Source organism: Taudactylus pleione, unplaced genomic scaffold (genome assembly GCF_031769625.1).
Source record: "Taudactylus pleione unplaced genomic scaffold, aTauple2 ptg000289l, whole genome shotgun sequence".
NCBI lineage: Eukaryota > Metazoa > Chordata > Amphibia > Anura > Myobatrachidae > Taudactylus > Taudactylus pleione.
The window spans coordinates 1,589,057-1,608,307 of NW_028284691.1; the positions used below are offsets into that span (position 1 = coordinate 1,589,057).

At 42.1% G+C, this 19,251-nt stretch overlaps 1 protein-coding gene across 1 annotated transcript in view; it reads right to left on the bottom strand.

The window, feature by feature from the left end:
* The window catches only part of LOC148511924 (inter-alpha-trypsin inhibitor heavy chain H3-like), a 163,334-nt gene extending 146,948 nt beyond the window's left edge, over nt 1–16,386 (bottom strand). The window contains exons 1-4 of the mRNA XM_088482479.1: nt 16,297–16,386; nt 5,584–5,601; nt 4,280–4,446; nt 117–221 (exon numbers count right to left, since the gene is read on the bottom strand). Coding sequence (XP_088338605.1) covers nt 117–221; nt 4,280–4,446; nt 5,584–5,601; nt 16,297–16,386 — 380 coding nt within the window. The remainder of the gene's footprint in view (nt 1–116; nt 222–4,279; nt 4,447–5,583; nt 5,602–16,296) is intronic.
* Between the last annotated feature and the right edge of the window lie 2,865 nt (nt 16,387–19,251).

Below are 19,251 nucleotides of genomic sequence, written 5' to 3' on the forward strand. Positions count from 1 at the left end.
ACATTTATTGAATAAAAAATAGCTTCATGACTGGTTGGTACATAAGCATTTTAATATTTCTAACAGTAACAAAACAAAATGGATAGCCCACCCTCCTTTTTGTCATAACAATGTACCTGACAAGTCCGGCTGTCTGTCCCCTTGACACTGCTTTTTCATACTGCTTTTTAGCAACTTCCTTTTCCTTTATTTCCCCAGCATACGTTACTCCATCAATTATCCTGCAATAGATTGACATATTAACATACTGTATACAGATTGCTCGTTACTGCCAAAGAAATGTGACCTGTTCACTTTCTGAGTTAAAACGATGAACGATTATCGTTCATGCGCGTTCACGTTTGTAGTTCAGTCAGACTGACCAACTGAACGATTTTCATTAAGGGAATATGCAAAAATCGTTTGTAGTTCAAAAAAATCGTTCATTACACTTCAAAAAATCTGACAGATAATTTGACAGAAAATCGTCCATAAAATCGTTCAGAAAATCGTTGGTAACAAAATCGTTGTGTGTGTATGCAGCTTTAAAGTTTTAAGCTGTGGGATTGTTTACATAAATCCATACTTGCCTACTTTTGAAAAAGCATTTCAGGGAGATTGTGAAAACACCACCTCTGAGCGCGTGTTACAGTGGACGTGTACTGCTACATCTGGAGGTGTGTCATAAAATTGCCTTACATCCACATGTAAACTAGCTCAAAAGCAGTCAGTAAGATCTATTTGTGTTGATGAAAATACACTGATACTTTCCAGAAAATGCATGTAGCCATAGGGATCATTGTGCTTTATAACCAATGCAGGGAAGTAATACTAAAGATCCCATTTGAATGTATATATCTCTGGTTATTTTCTAATATAACAACTTCATAATGGGAGCATTGTGCAATCAGGGAGATTGCTAGACTCTTCAGGGAGACAGGGAGATTGCTACTATTTCGGGGGGTCTCCCTGACAATGAGGGAGAGTTGGCAAGTATGCATAAATCACACTGGTTTGCTTTAATAAGATATACTTGTATTTTTCCTTCCTTTTCTACAATTACTGTACTAATGCTTTTCCATCATGGTAACCACAGTTAAATGAGGTATCCCTGCACTTTGGTTGCTATATGTTGGCCTGACAACTAGGCCTTTCATGGACAGAATAGCTAATCACTGTACATCTGCACAACAGGCTTTTCCCATTGGTATGACAAACAAACCTGTGGCTAAGTATTTTTTGGAAAAAGCACACTCATCAACAGCATTGCGCTGCATAGTCATAGACTGGCAACTCCCCCCCCCAATCCCCCCACCCCCCTTGCAAGAGGAGGTGAAAGGGAATTGGTGTTAAAATATTGAGAGTCAAGATGGATATTTGAGCTAGATACGGTAAGTAACCCCATACAACTACTTTGTAGATAAGCTCTCTGGGAGCAGCCTGTATGAGGGGCAGGCTGATTACATAAATAGGCCCCTCCCCTTTCCCCAGAAAGAACTGTGATTCTCAGGTCCGTGAAGAGGGGGTGGGGCTAAATTATGCAAATTGTGTAATTTAGCCCCACCACCTCACCCGCAAATTCCCCATTAAATCTCCTCATCCTGCCCTCTTCACTAGGAAGTAGGCAGGATGCAGAAGATCTGCCTAGACTTCTGGGGGTGCGAGGGGCTACCTGAAAAATCATGAGTCTCCTGTGACTTTTGGGAGTGTAGGCAAGTATGGGTAGCCCCTAAAGGGCTAAATTAACAAATATCATTTAATATTTTCTTACAGCAAAAGATTTTTTCCTAATTTCTTTGTGGACATAAAAGGCTTTTCTCTAATTGATTTTAAAGCCCGACAAGTAGCGGCATTTATAACTGGTATTGTATTACAGTATGTATTATATTGTGTTTTATATGTGTATTACTGGGTTCTTCTATCTGGAAATGACCCAACATGTCATGTAAATATCTAGTGTACTGGTTATACAGTGGTTTTTTATTGTATTTAATAATTTAGTTGTGGTTTGCGTTCCACTGTGAAATGCATCATGTGTTGCACTGAGTTGATGTCATCATGTCCATGCTCCCATTGCCATAGTGAGGTAATACAGTCTACCACTGGCATACTCTCCATTGTACTTTCACATGTGAATGCGGCTGCCTTGCTAATTGTACTCACCTGTTAGACCAGTTCCATTTAGTATAAAAATAATTTGATGGAAGTTGCATCTTTTGCTGTCTGCTCCACATTTGAGGGCATATTCAATTGGGAGTGAGGTTTTACAAAAATCACACAGACTTCGCGCCCAATTTAAGTTACCAGGAGTATGCGGGCTCCAGATACCCATAGTATTCATTTAGAAATAATGCACATAGGGTTTTCAGCACTGAAAACCCCTCTGTGTGAGAAAAAAAAAGAAAAACTGCTTACCGGTCCGCTAGTCACGGTGGTCTCCACTCACACATACTTACACACACCCATACACACTCACACATACTTACACACACCCATACACACTCACACATACTTACACACACCCATACACACTCACACATACTTACACACACTCATACACACTCACACATACTTACACACAATCATACACACACTTACCACACACATTGCTGCAGAAGACCGGGCCCCCACAGCCAGGAGGAAGAAGACAGCACTTCCGAAGGTAAGTAATTGCTGACTAATTAAGCTAATGAAAAACTTCTAATTGCTTAATTAGTCACGGGAAGGGGGGGGGGAGGGGGTTTGACAGGAGTGCCTCAGTGCTCCCAGATTCCCGACCATTTTTATTGAAAATATGGATTTTAGGAAAAATTGGTCGTGCTCTGGAGGTGCGAAAAACCCTCCCGCCGCTCAAAATTTGAAAAACCCTGGACCTACTTGAACAGCAAAATCCCGCACTTGCAGGAAAAACCCAGCAGTTGCAGGATTTTTGCTATTCTTGAACCTATTTGATTACCCCCCTTGGTGGTGGTTGTGGTGCTACTAACCTTGATGAAGGTCAAGAATGACACCGAATTGTCTGCAAATTATATGACACTGGTGGTGTGTAAATAAAGAACAACTTTATTTTGCTTGATGAATATGGTAAGTGCCCTTTATTTATTCAAATATATATAATGCAGAGTGGGCGAGTGAGTGGTGTTGGGTCATGTCAACATGATTGCATCATTGTGGCTCCCCCCCATAATGCATGATTACCAGCATTTTAAAGAGTGGCAAAGATGACACAATTCAGGGCAAATTGCGTCATCTAGTCACCCAGACAGCCCACTTTACTTGGGAAGTAGTCAGCTGTGGATAGGAGAGCTACTGGAGTTCAGGAGTGTTCTGGACGTTCTGGGAGAGTAGGCAAGTATGGTCTTAGGGCAGTGTCTCCCAAACTCATTCCTGTCTCAGCAGAGGAAACCTGTAGTCAGTCTTCCTAGTATAATGTCTATGGGAAAAAAGGAGAAAGGGAGTTGGGTAAAGAAAATAAAAAGTAATATGACATTGACACCCAATGTCATTACTTTAAAAAAAAAAAAAGTAAAATAATAAAAAAAATAAACTGCTCACAAGAAAAGGAGGGGAAGGTGAAAAAGACAGTTGGAATGTGCTTTTATAATGGGGGCCTATGGGCACAGGGGGGTGCAAGACACCCCCTACACATATATATATATATATATATTTTTTTTAAAATATTTAATTTTTGAAAAATGCTTTTTGAACTGAATAACATTTTTAAAGAAAAAAGCAGACAATTTGTGACCGGGTTTGCCAGCAAAAAAATCATCAGTAAAGTGGTTAAAATGTGTCAGCCATTAATGAATACACCTGTGCACCAATTAGGAAAGATGGAAACCACACACTGCTAGTGCTCCATGAGGAATGCATTCGGGAAACACTGTCTTAGGGCATCAGTTATATACTTACCAGCTCCAATAGTGTCATTACTGTTTAAATAATGTAGCTTTTTATATATAAAAGAGATGTGTGCCAACCCCCGTGTTTTGGTTTTGGATCCGATTTCATCTTTGTGCTTTGGTTTTGGTTTTGGATCTGTATTTAAAAAAATTAAATAAAAATAACAGCTAAAATGATGTCATTATGACCTATTATGATCTGGACTCAGTATGACTCTTTACCCCTAAGTGATTCCGAACTCGGACTCGGATCGACTCAGAACCCCTAAATTCGGTTGTTGTCGGTTCCCTGAGATCCGGACCTGCACATCTCTAATTTATTTCGTTTAACTATGACTGTAGTATACAGAGACATAGACACATATAGATACTGTACATAATACATTCACAGTACTTACATGCTGAAATTAGTTATAAAAGCTGATTTTGGCAGGTCCACATCAAACAAGACTTCCTTTGACACGTTGGCTCTATTAACGGCTCTGCTCCTGATGACATTATGGGCAAAGCGTAATAACACTTTACTGCTGATATCTATACTGTAGACTTCAATGTCATCCACCGGCTGCATAACACAGAACAGTTACATTAATTATTACCATATGCAGGAGTCACAGAACAGTCATCTTTCTGTGTGAATTGGGAGGTTTTTACTCTGATTGTAACAATTCACTTTCTTTATGTTACCCAGCTCCAGAATGATCTCACTGCTCACTTACCTGAATCCTATGATAAGCTGGAAGGGACATAAACTCTGTGGTTTGTGTGGGATTTGGAATGTAGATCAAATACTGGGAAGTATAATGTAGGGCAGGGGATAATATACTAATACACAATTGGCCTGATTCCGGGTCGCACACAATGCAGATGTAGATTGAGTTCAGTGATTTTTTTGCTAATACATGGGTGTGAAAATCTACGGCGCAGGCGTTACACAGAGGCTACGCACAAAGGTGCTCTTGCATAGTCATATAGCTCTGTCTTCCGTTTATTGTTTATATGCTTGATTATGTTAGGTCATTCATATTTAATGTTAAATTCTTTTTCTGCAGATCTGTTTGTTTACGTTGGTGGTGGTGTATGCCACGTGATTTTGGCGTCACTGTTGCTGAGATACGATGGTCGCTCTGGCTCTATGGTCGCTTCTGGTTCATGCACCGGAAGTAGTGTCTCATGCATTGGTGGACAGGAGACCCTGCATTACACTGGGTGTATAAAGGTATGTACACATGTTCATGCACTCTTTTCCTTGAAAAATGGTGATTAAAAAACCTGAAACGTCAGACTATTACTGATGTGTGTGGCTTGAGACTTTATCGCTGCTATTAGACCCTGGAGTGCCCCCCAGATTTTGCACTATATATATATATATATATATATATATATATATTATATATATATATGGAACTGGAAACATGGGGGAGGGAGAAAGAAAGACAGGGAAAGAGGGGAAAAGACATGCTGTAGATGAAAAGAGTGAGATGGAATAAGAGAGGGGGGCAGAAAGTGTAATATGAGAGAAGACAAGAAAAATAACTAATAGCTACAGTTACGTATGCAGTTCAAAATTTCTATGCATTTTGCATGCCTGTCACCCGGCGAATGGTGGGTCTAAAATACTAGTAAAATATTTAAAATTGCAATATTTCCAATCTCCTTATCTTAGAGGCATTTAAGTCTTTAAGTACAGTATGTGTCTTACCTTGTCAGTGCTTCTTTTCTATAAATGAAAAAAATAAAATGGAAGCATTAAAAAAAAATACATATACATATATAATTTTAGCCTCACGTTTGATAGTAAAAAATGTTTCTTAATATAAACAGCCATAGCAAATGTAAAAAAATGACAGTGTACAGGGTATTAGGAAATGACTATAATGCGCATGGGGGAAATTGTAAGGAGAGAGCACCCTGCGCTTTTTCTCTGTCTGGGCACTAAGACCCCCAGACTACCGGGGTTGAGACCTCTGACCTTGTGCATTCCTGCACATGTGCTGCATGTCCACACGTACTCAGCTCTGTCCTCCATGCTGGAAGAACATGCCCCTTAGATTCTCCAGTATTACGTTGTTACACAAGCCTGTGACCTCACATGGATTCACTGCACCATTACCGCAATGTCACTGCCTGTACAGCAGCCAGGGTGCATACTCCACTGCCACCACTGTATGTACAGGCACAGCTGTGTGCTCCCACCTGTTACACACAACCTGCTCTCCCATAGATGATCCTGGCTGTATATTGTACATACACTATATACTGCTCTGTGTACCTGTTGAACATACCTGTTGCATTAACCCTATGTCAACCTGTAAACCTGTTCTGCCTTGTTAATAAACCTAAGACCTGGTTAAGTAATTTACCATGTGGACTAACCTCCATCACACACCGCTGCCATCTATACCATCTATTGGGTCTACTAATTGGTTATGGACCCAGGCCACAAGGCTCCCAAGCCATCAGATTAAAGATACCAAGAACATGGCTACAGTGACATGGGATCAAAGGACCTGAGTACAGAAAAGTCCTTTATTCACAAGTAAGGGTGACAATGTACAGGGCACGAACAGGCATGAACTTTGTCAATTTAGTGGATTCAGAGAATTTCTTAGTAGTAGCTATGGAGTAATGCGCAAACAAGGGATCAACAGATATTGTACGGGCCAAGCTTCTGCAGCCTTAAGAGTCTTACTGATACTAATGCGGAGAGATCCACTCGTTTGTCAAAGGAAAAGGCCTAAGAACAATTGCTTTACATGTCACAGAATGGAACATGTAAAACGAGTGAACCAAGTGGTATTTTATCATGCAACCGTGATAGAAAAAATTATATCCACACTAAGGGGCATATCTAATTATCGCGCTAGTTGGAATTCAATTAGCGGGGATTCCACGCGCGGTTGTCCCCGAGTCCCAGCTGTCGGGCTTTACCTCGCACCTCCTGTAGGTGCGAGGTAAAATCAGAGTGAAGCCGCTCTGTTCGGCCTCACACGACAGAGTATAACACACTGATTCTGCAGTTCTCGCGGAATCAGTGTGTTCTCACGCAAGAGTCCCATCCTAATGATGCGGGGAAAAAGCTATTTAATTGAATAGCTAATCCCCGCATCACGGGACTTTTGCATGAGAATTAGCCGCGGGTGAAACCCCGCCTCTAATTGTATATGCCCCCAAATGTGTGGATTCAGGAGCCATGATTCACTTAAGCTCTAATGAAAGTTGTCTCAAGTCAATAAGGCCATATGAACCTGTAAACGTCAGGGGAATAGGAGATAAAGGGGGTGATTCAGAGGTGGTTGCAATAAAGTAGTGGCTGTGACTGTATCAGGGAAAGCCCTGCTTGGCGTGGTTGCATCTCATGCGACCAAGCCAGGCAAGTGGTTGAGCTCCTAACAAAAGTACTTTTCTTATCACCCACAAAGAAGTTAAATAGCTTTCGGTGAGCAAAACAACCTACTTCTCTTTCGCAGGAAGCGCCTCCTTGCCAAATTTTATGCCAACTAAGCAAAAATGGAGGCTATCTCAGGTTAACCACAGAAGTAATGCTGGGTACACACTAGGATGTCGGATCGGCCATCCAGCCGATATGCCGTTCCATCTGATGATTGGTAAGTGCATACACACCTACCAATCATCGGCCTGATGTGTCATGCCTGATGTCACAACTCGGCAGGCATTTACATGTGCCCGCCCAGTTGTGATGTCAGTCACCGGCGGCCTCTGCAGCAAGTATATGGGCAGTCGGGTGACTGCCCGTATACACAGCTTGATGAGCAGAAATATTGTTCTGCACAGCCAACGCGATATATCTGTGATTGACGTTGTTCACAAAGATATCGCTGGTACACACCCGCCGACACGCCCACAATATATCAGCCATTCAATTAAAAATACCAATATATCGGCTAGTGTGTACCCAGCATAAGGGCTTCTGAACAACAGACCACCTGCTATACCACTGGTGAAACTATACAATCCTGATAAATCAATCTCTGAGAGGAGACGATCAAGTTCCAAGTAAAGGTCAACTTTCTTCTCTCAAGACACTGAGGGGAGAACTATGAAGGGGTGATATGTGTAATTTCGGTATCTGCGCACCTTATGTGCACAGTTACCACTTCCCTGCATGTAAAAATGCAGGGGAGTGATCAGAATGGCAGGGGTGCTATACATAGAGTGCCGAATTGGTATGACAATGTATGAACAGTCAGTGGCACTGGCCGTTCCAACAACTGCAGCCATCAATTTCGACAGCTGCAGCTGTCATTGGTGCACCACACAGCATTGACCCTGGCTGTCAGAATATGCAGCCAGGGACTGTGCTTACAAATAAAAATAAAGGTTTTATTAATAACGGCACAGGTGCCGCTGGAGAGATAGAGTGCGATTCACCATAGAGGAAAGTAAACACTCTCCCTCTTCTGCAAAAGTTTATTTAATACATGCAGTCTGTAATTGGCCCTGCTTCACCTTGATATTGGGCAAAGCAGAGCCATGCAGTTACAGACTAAAAGCACCCCTTCATACATCTTCCCTTTGTATGGTAAGATGTTAATATTAAATCATCAGATAAGAGGCAGGGGGCGTGGTCTATGGAAATTAGGCCTGTCTGTTCTGCGAACCGAACAGAGGAAGAAGTTGCATACTTCCCTGCTCTCTTTCCGGCACCCTGTGCTGGCTCCACCCCCTGTTGCCCAGTGCATTGCAGCAGGTCTGATCAGACACCGGCGTACAGTGAATTATTCAAATAGACGTACTTTTGAAAGGGCCAGTACATTTATTGATATAAATCTGATACACCAGGTACTAGGACTCTTCCCTTACATCAGGTACACATCTGATGTCGTTCTGAAAATGTTTTACTGCTAGGGAGGATTTCTGTGAATTTCATGAATTCCTACATGAATTCATTCCTTTTTGTACTACACTTCAACTATTTCACATTTGACAACCAGCAATGGATAAAGAAGGCCAGGTCCTCCCATAACAAAATAGACAAAGAATCTCTTATCCTCAGGGGAAATCATTGACGGAAAGGAAATTATATTCTTTGGTGATTTTTGTGAAGAATGGAGATATACAGTTTAATGAAAATCATTTAAAAACACTGACAGCTCCATCTCTCTCTTTGGAGGAGATCCCCTGATTTATGGGATGTATTAAGACAACTACCTAGAAACCACTAAGAACAGGAACCTTGTGGGTCATGCAGGGCTTGCAATCACATTCTATTATAGTTGCTCATGTTCTGGCACTTAGCTGTGATGAAAACCAAAACTAGTCTACTTCATGACTAGAGGCCTATTCATTATGGATCACTATTGCGATCGCAACTGCTATAATGCACGCAGTCTCACTGTGAAGATATGCTAATGATTGCAATCGCAATGCTCTCACAGCCAAACATAAGGACGCTCACTTTATCTTATACACATCCGTAATAATTTGCAAGTCTGCAAAACCATCGGTAACATCGAGTACAATCGCAGCCTCATGCACACTTACTGACCTTACTCAGGAATTGCTAACCTCATCGCATGCAGTAAAAGCCCAAGCATTACTGTGTGGCATTGTGGGCATTACTGTGTGGAGTTATGTGGCATAAAGTGAAAAAGGGATACTACTGTTTGGAGTAATGTGAATAAGGGGAACTACTGTGTGGCATAATGTAAATAAGGGTACTACTATGTGTCATAATGTGTAGGCTTACCATATTACCCCTTAAAACCGGGACACTCATGAATTACACAGGTTCTGTAACTGGCTGACTTCAAGTCTGCATTTCACCTGGTTTTAATTAGCCACAGAACCTCTGTAATTCATGAGTGTCCAGGTTTAAAAGGGTAGTATAATAGTCTAAAAATGTGCAACGAGGGTACTACTATGTGGTGTAATGTGAATAAGGGGCATTACTGTGTGGCATTATGTATATAAAGTGCCATACTGTGTGGCGTAATGTGAATAAGGGAGATTACTGTGTGGCATTATGGGCACTACTGTGTGGAGTTATGTGGCATAATGTGTATAAAGCGTACTAATGTGTGACCTAATGTGAGTTGGGGACACTATTGTGGAGTGGATGGAGTGTCCTGATGACATGCCCCCATTTCATGTGACTACACCGCTTGTGACATGCAGCCACGCCTATTTCTTTGGCACGTGTCTACAGCGCGCACACACACTACCTCTAAAATATGTTTCTATTTGAAACAGAGAGGTTACATAAGTTCTGGTGAGGGGTTGGAACTGGGACCACCCATTACCAAATGTCTAGATTCAACTATGGTAACAATGTATAATTTGCGTGCAAAAATCTGGAACCTGACCTCTGGAGGAGGTGGGGCCCTCAGGCATTTGGGATCACCAGGGATTTCCCTTGTACACCTGTGGGCCAGTCTGACACTGCTGTGATCTCTGGTAGGGTGCCCTTCTCTTGCTCTCCTCCCCTGCAGTCCAGATCAGAGTTTGCTTTGAGAAGCTATAGACTACATGGGTCATTGTGGCATAGCTATACTAAGAAAATTACAGGACTGTTTAATCATTGCATCTCACTACAAGTAATCAGGTACCTACAGGTAATCAGAAGGTTTATGTGTGTTAGCCCGTTTGCCATTTCCTGCTGTCACATTTTCTGTGCCACAGACACCAAAAATGAAATGTTACTGGTATGTGTGTGTTACTTAAACACAGCTATGACCAAGATGAGAAAGGCTACTGAATTTTCCTTGAAACTCACGGGGCTATCCATTACATAGTTAATGCTGGAGATATCACTCCTTCCTATGGGAGGGAGATCCGGAAAGCAAAGAGGGATCGGTTTGGATTCCTTTCAGCCCTGCTCCCACTACGTTCACACATGTACAGTTACATTGCTGGGTCAGACCTGGTACTGAAATATTGCAATAGGATCATGGGTTTAGCTCCAGCAGGGAGTGGACAAATGTTGGAAATAAAGTAGCTACAGTAACTGGATTTTTTCATAGCTGAGAGACTATATTCATCCACTGATATCAATATAATAACTCCCAGAAGTTAGGAGAAAAATGTATGTTTCAAGAAGCATTGGTTACCTGCAGGGCTGGTGCTACCAATAAGCAGTACAAATCTAATTTCTCACGTGCACTTCTTCAAGTACATATCTTGTAAAAGGTGTTAATGTAATCGCTATTGTATTGTAATAGTAATATTTGTTGTGATTTATGTTGTTTACAAATCTAATAATATTTTAAGAAGTCTAGTGTGTCTGTGAGGGGCTGAGTGGAGGGTATTGGGGGGAGCAGGGGTCAGGGGTGGTATTGTGTAGCTTTACTAAAGACATCTAGGAACTGGCAACAGTCCGAAATTCTCTTCCTTTTTGTTCCTATACCTAATGTGATGTTACATTCTTATATGCACATTTGCAGAAGCAGCAAGTCTTTCTGGAATGTATTCAAATCATGATATCTCTGTACTGTAGATATATACAGTATATAACCGTGATAGGAAAAATTATATCCACACTAAGGGGCATATCTAATTATCGCGCTAGTTGGAATTCAATTAGCGGGGATTCCACGCGCGGTTGTCCCCGAGTCCCAGCTGTCGGGCTTTACCTCGCACCTCCTGTAGGTGCGAGGTAAAATCAGAGTGAAGCCGCTCTGTTCGGCCTCACACGACAGAGTATAACACACTGATTCTGCAGTTCTCGCGGAATCAGTGTGTTCTCACGCAAGAGTCCCATCCTAATGATGCGGGGAAAAAGCTATTTAATTGAATAGCTAATCCCCGCATCACGGGACTTTTGCATGAGAATTAGCCGCGGGTGAAACCCCGCCGCTAATTGTATATGCCCCCAAATGTGTGGATTCAGGAGCCATGATTCACTTAAGCTCTAATGAAAGTTGTCTCAAGTCAATAAGGCCATATGAACCTGTAAACGTCAGGGGAATAGGAGATAAAGGGGGTGATTCAGAGGTGGTTGCAATAAAGTAGTGGCTGTGACTGTATCAGGGAAAGCCCTGCTTGGCGTGGTTGCATCTCATGCGACAACGCCAGGCAAGTGGTTGAGCTCCTAACAAAAGTACTTTTCTTATCACCCACAAAGAAGTTAAATAGCTTTCGGTGAGCAAAACAACCTACTTCTCTTTCGCAGGAAGCGCCTCCTTGCCAAATTTTATGCCAACTAAGAAAAAATGGAGGCTATCTCAGGTTAACCACAGAAGTAATGCTGGGTACACACTAGGATGTCGGATCGGCCATCCAGCCAATCTGCCGTTCTATCTGACGATTGGTAAGTGCATACACACCTACCAATCATCGGCCTGATGTGTCATGCCTGATGTCACAACTCGGCAGGCATTTACATGTGCCCGCCCAGTTGTGATGTCAGTCACCGGCGGCCTCTGCAGCAAGTATATGGGCAGTCGGGTGACTGCCCGTATACACAGCTTGATGAGCAGAAATATTGTTCTGCACAGCCAACGCGATATATCTGTGATTGACGTTGTTCACAAAGATATCGCTGGTACACACCCGCCGACACGCCCACAATATATCAGCCATTCAATTAAAAATACCAATATATCGGCTAGTGTGTACCCAGCATAAGGGCTTCTGAACAACAACAGACCACCTGCTATACCACTGGTGAAACTATACAATCCTGATAAATCAATCTCTGAGAGGAGAAGATCAAGTTCCAAGTAAAGGTCAACTTTCTTCTCTCAAGACACTGAGGGGAGATCTATGAAGGGGTGATATGTGTAATTTCGGTATCTGCGCACCTTATGTGCACAGTTACCACTTCCCTGCATGTAAAAATGCAGGGGAGTGATCAGAATGGCAGGGGTGCTATACATAGAGTGCCGAATTGGTATGACAATGTATGAATGTATTTGGGCAGCACAGATGGTGTAATGGTAGCATTACTGCCTCACAGCACTGAGGTCGTTGGTTCGATACCCACTACGGCCCTAACTGTGTGGAGTTTGTATATTCTCCCTGTGCTTGCGTGGGTTTCCTCCGGGTTCTCCGGTTTCCTCCCACACTCCAAAAATATACTGGTAGGTTAATTGGCTCCTAACAAAATTACCCCTATTGTGTGTATGTGCGTGTGCATGTGGTAGGGAATATAGATTGTAAGCTCCACTGGGGCAGGGACTGATGTGAATGGCCGAATATTCTCTGTAAAAGCGCTGCGGAATATGTGTGCGCTATATAAATAACTGGTAATAAATAAATAATAAATAAATAAATAAATGAACAGTCAGTGGCACTGGCCGTTCCAACAACTGCAGCCATCAATTTCGACAGCTGCAGCTGTCATTGGTGCACCACACAGCATTGACCCTGGCTGTCAGAATATGCAGCCAGGGACTGTGCCGCTGGAGAGATAGAGTGCGATTCACCATAGAGGAAAGTAAACACTCTCCCTCTTCTGCAAAAGTTTATTTAATACATGCAGTCTGTAATTGGCCCTGCTTCACCTTGATATTGGGCAAAGCAGAGCCATGCAGTTACAGACTAAAAGCACCCCTTCATACATCTTCCCTTTGTATGGTAAGATGTTAATATTAAATCATCAGATAAGAGGCAGGGGGCGTGGTCTATGGAAATTAGGCCTGTCTGTTCTGCGAACCGAACAGAGGAAGAAGTTGCATACTTCCCTGCTCTCTTTCCGGCACCCTGTGCTGGCTCCACCCCCTGTTGCCCAGTGCATTGCAGCAGGTCTGATCAGACACCGGCGTACAGTGAATTATTCAAATAGACGTACTTTTGAAAGGGCCAGTACATTTATTGATATAAATCTGATACACCAGGTACTAGGACTCTTCCCTTACATCAGGTACACATCTGATGTCGTTCTGAAAATGTTTTACTGCTAGGGAGGATTTCTGTGAATTTCATGAATTCCTACATGAATTCATTCCTTTTTGTACTACACTTCAACTATTTCACATTTGACAACCAGCAATGGATAAAGAAGGCCAGGTCCTCCCATAACAAAATAGACAAAGAATCTCTTATCCTCAGGGGAAATCATTGACGGAAAGGAAATTATATTCTTTGGTGATTTTTGTGAAGAATGGAGATATACAGTATAATGAAAATCATTTAAAAACACTGACAGCTCCATCTCTCTCTTTGGAGGAGATCCCCTGATTTATGGGATGTATTAAGACAACTACCTAGAAACCACTAAGAACAGGAACCTTGTGGGTCATGCAGGGCTTGCAATCACATTCTATTATAGTTGCTCATGTTCTGGCACTTGGCTGTGATGAAAACCAAAACTAGTCTACTTCATGACTAGAGGCCTAATCATTACGGATCACTATTGCGATCGCAACTGCTATAATGCACGCAGTCTCACTGTGAAGATATGCTAATGATTGCAATCGCAATGCTCTCACAGCCAAACATAAGGACGCTCACTTTATCTTATACACATCCGTAATAATTTGCAAGTCTGCAAAACCATCGGTAACATCGAGTACAATCGCAGCCTCATGCACACTTACTGACCTTACTCAGGAATTGCTAACCTCATCGCATGCAGTAAAAGCCCAAGCATTACTGTGTGGCATTGTGGGCATTACTGTGTGGAGTTATGTGGCATAAAGTGAAAAAGGGATACTACTGTTTGGAGTAATGTGAATAAGGGGAACTACTGTGTGGCATAATGTAAATAAGGGTACTACTATGTGTCATAATGTGTAGGCTTACCATACTACCCCTTAAAACCGGGACACTCATGAATTACACAGGTTCTGTAACTGGCTGACTTCAAGTCTGCATTTCTCCTGGTTTTAATTAGCAACAGAACCTCTGTAATTCATGAGTGTCCAGGTTTAAAAGGGTAGTATAATAGTCTAAAAATGTGCAACAAGGGTACTACTATGTGGTGTAATGTGAATAAGGGGCATTACTGTGTGGCATTATGTATATAAAGTGCCATACTGTGTGGCGTAATGTGAATAAGGGAGATTACTGTGTGGCATTATGGGCACTACTGTGTGGAGTTATGTGGCATAATGTGTATAAAGCGTACTACTGTGTGACCTAATGTGAGTTGGGGACACTATTGTGGAGTGGATGGAGTGTCCTGATGACATGCCCCCATTTCATGTGACTACACCGCTTGTGACATGCAGCCACGCCTATTTCTTTGGCACGTGTCTACAGCGCGCACACACACTACCTCTAAAATATGTTTCTATTTGAAACACTGAAGGTGACATAAGTTCTGGTGAGGGGTTGGAACTGGGACCACCCATTACCAAATGTCTAGATTCAACTATGGTAACAATGTATAATTTGCATGCAAAATCTGGAACCTGACCTCTGGAGGAGGTGGGGCCCTCAGGCATTTGGGATCACCAGGGATTTCCCTTGTACACCTGTGGGCCAGTCTGACACTGCTGTGATCTCTGGTAGGGTGCCCTTCTCTTGCTCTCCTCCCCTGCAGTCCAGATCAGAGTTTGCTTTGAGAAGCTATAGACTACATGGGTCATTGTGGCATAGCTATACTAAGAAAATTACAGGACTGTTTAATCATTGCATCTCACTACAAGTAATCAGGTACCTACAGGTAATCAGAAGGTTTATGTGTGTTAGCCCATTTGCCATTTCCTGCTGTCACATTTTCTGTGCCACAGACACCAAAAATGAAATGTTACTGGTATGTGTGTGTTACTTAAACACAGCTATGATCAAGATGAGAAAGGCTACTGAATTTTCCTTGAGACTCACGGGGCTATCCATTACATAGGTAATGCTGGAGATATCACTCCTTCCTATGGGAGGGAGATCCGGAAAGCAAAGAGGGATCGGTTTGGATTCCTTTCAGCCCTGCTCCCACTACGTTCACACATGTACACTTACATTGCTGGGTCAGACCTGGTACTGAAATATTGCAATAGGATCGTGGGTTTAGCTCCAGCAGGGAGTGGACAAATGTTGGAAATAAAGTAGCTACGGTAACTGGATTTTTTCATAGCTGAGAGACTATATTCATCCACTGATATCAATATAATAACTCCCAGAAGTTAGGAGAAAAATGTATGTTTCAAGAAGCATTGGTTACCTGCAAGGCTGGTGCTACCAATAAGCAGTACAAATGTAATTTCTCACGTGCACGTCTTCAAGTACATATCTTGTAAAAGGTGTTAATGTAATCGCTATTGTATTGTAATAGTAATATTTGTTGTGATTTATGTTGTTTACAAATCTAATAATATTTTAAGAAGTCTAGTGTGTCTGTGAGAGGCTGAGTGGAGGGTATTGGGGGGAGCAGGGGTCAGGGGTGGTATTGTGTAGCTTTACTAAGGACATCTAAAATGCACATCTGCAGAAGCAGCAAGTCTTTCTGGAATGTATTCAAATCATGATATCTCTGTACTGTAGATATATACAGTATATAACCATATATACTGACCTGGATGTTTCTCAGTCCCTCTATCAGATAGTCACCAGTAACAGCAGACAGACAGATTAGGACAGTGTAAATCTGCAGTAAAGAACCCATTTCGGAAATGTACTTTATCTGTCTGATAGCAAAGTATTATAGAGAACAGCAGAAAATAAGTTAATTATTAATGGAAGGTTAAATATTGCACATCTCTGTAAAATGTATAAGTTTGTTGTACACCACCCCCTGTTTGCACTGCTAATTCCTTAGTACTGCATGGTGGACCATAGCTGTGGGACATATTTATTACCACTAATTTGCGGGCAATCCTCCGAAAAAAGCCATTTTAAGAGGATACCCACAAAATTAAGTATCCCATAAAAGTAATAAGGGGAAAGGGGTGCAGTCCCTCAATCAGTGTGGCACATTTTAGTTTTTCACATGTTAAAAATGTGAATGTACGCAAATGTGCAATTGCAAAGCCATCGGCATCTTGGGAGTTTAGTACGAGGCAGAATGGGAAATGTCATTCCTACATATTGGTGACCAATCAATTCTGGGCAGTGCCAGCAGCAGTTTTGCAAACATAAGCACGAAAAGTAATCATTCAATTTGCCCCAGTTATAGGACAGATGCAAATACAACAAGATGACGGTGATGGACAGTAAGGTAACCTCTTTGATTCCCATTAGAAAGAGCACATAATAATCTGTGCATAGAAATACTTATAGTACAATCCTGCCAACAGGAATGGTCTAGGTTTTGTTTTTTTCCGATAAATAGAAATGTTCTTTGTGTGATAGTAATATACTAACACTTCCCCTGGCATGATGGAGGAGCTGTGGATGGGGTATAGAACTGGAATGGTGAATAGTAATGTATTCCTACTTGTATGTTCTTCCATTTGTGTGTTAGTTGGATGTGGGTAATGGTTGTTTCAAGTTGTAGTGCTTCTGTTAATTAAATGATGATTGTATTGGTTGTTTATGAAGGGAATGCCATTATATTCTTATGAGGGTATCCAATTAGCAGCGCTATAGTAGCACTGCTAATTGATTGCGGCGGGGCTATCCTTTTAGCCACAAAGTGCCGCCTGACGCCGACACTTATCATGGATATTTTGCAGGACCTGATCCACGAAAGTGCCGTTTTTTCACCACCTAAATGGTGAAAACACCTTGGGCCGCGAGCTTATCGCGGGTCCTATGTGTTTTCGTAAGAAATATCCTATTTCGATCGACATAATAGGATAGGGTGAAAAAAACCATTGGCGAAAAACAGGGATAATCCCCGTTTTTCGCCAATCGTTGCTATCCATTAGCACCCAACCAATGTTCAAGGCTATTTGGATACCGCCTCATTTATCAACTAGTTTATCACTCAAAACTAGTGATATGTTTCACTTTTTATGATAAATGGTTCTCCAGCCAATCAGCTCCCAACTGTCACTGTTAGAAAAATGACAGTTGGGAGCTGATTGGCTGGAGAACCATTTATCATAAAAAGTTAAATTTATCACTAGTTTTGAGTGATACACTTGTTGATAAATGAGGCTAATGCCTTGGCTTATTTTGGGAATAATAGCTAATTAAAAACAACTTTTCATTGTTCAATATGTGAGGTAAATGGGAAAGAAGAAGGGATATATTTTAGTTTCTAAGTACAGTTTATGCCATATACTATTTATCTACTGACTTTGAAGGGCAGAAGGAAAAAAAATTAGGTACTGTAATATTAGGAAAAATAGCTGTAGTGTTACCGGGCTGGGTACGGGATGCCGGTGGCCAATACCCCGATGATGGCATCCCGACAGGTTTAGAGTACCAACACTTGACGGGCAGTATCTGTCACGAACAGTAAGGGAAAAGCCAGGGAGTAGGGTGGTTAGGGAACAAGCAGGTTAGGTGATGGCTAGGTCTCCCTATTGCGGTCAAACCCAGGTTTGGCTAGACCTGCCCAGAGGCGCGGAGTCTAACTCACTTGGTGGTCTTCACCAGTGACCCCACCCAGTTGGGATATGGGTTTCGCTGCACCAAGTGAGCAGGTCGTGGCCCTCTGGACAGGTACCTGGGAGTGGCAGGAAGACCGGAACTATATTATTGTGGATAACTGAACACAAGAGATGAAGTGAATACTTGAACACAGGAGTGGAGATAATACTTTGTTGAAGCCGGATGATTGGCTGAGACAGAATCTGTTAAAAATTAAAATCTGCACGACGGCATTTTGCGAATCTCACACATTATCAGTACATATGGCGATGCTATTATTTAGCGTTGTGCGATTCCCACGCAATAGAACAATGTTAAAAGTCCTCAGTATATAAATACATACATTTAGTAAAACATATAATATGAACAACCCTGCAAAACACGTACCACGGTGTACTCCACAAACACGTAGATGCACAACGCTAACTAGCGTCTTTTCCTAATATCCTTACACTTACACATTGCACACCTACATAGAAAGTTTCCCTAGCATTAAGGTTAATATTCAAGGTTTTATTCATTATTAATTATGCAATAAAGTGACTGTATTTAAGATATCAGGTTTAGTACATGATAAGCAGACCGTGTTTGGTGCTATTCTGAACCACTGTTTATTTGCAGACTTCCGGTTCCATCGGCAAGAAAATCGCAACATGCGTCTGTGAATTATGGATCATAGAGAGATAGGCATTGAAATGTACTCCGTAATGCAGCCAGTTTAGACAAAGACCTGTTAGAGGCTGAACTATTACAATACAAACTGACCTATGAACTGTGGGCCTGATTCAGAGCCGGACGCTCTGACAAGAGCACTCGCTCTGAATCAGGGCCGTCCTAGCTAAAATTGGAGTGGCCTCCTGGCCGCTCGCATAGCTGTGGGTGACCACCCACAGCTTATGCGAGCGGCCAAAAAGATGGTCGCAATGGTCAAGACCATCGCGACCATCGGGCTTGCGACGAGACCCTTGCGGTAGGGTCTTGTTGCTGCAAG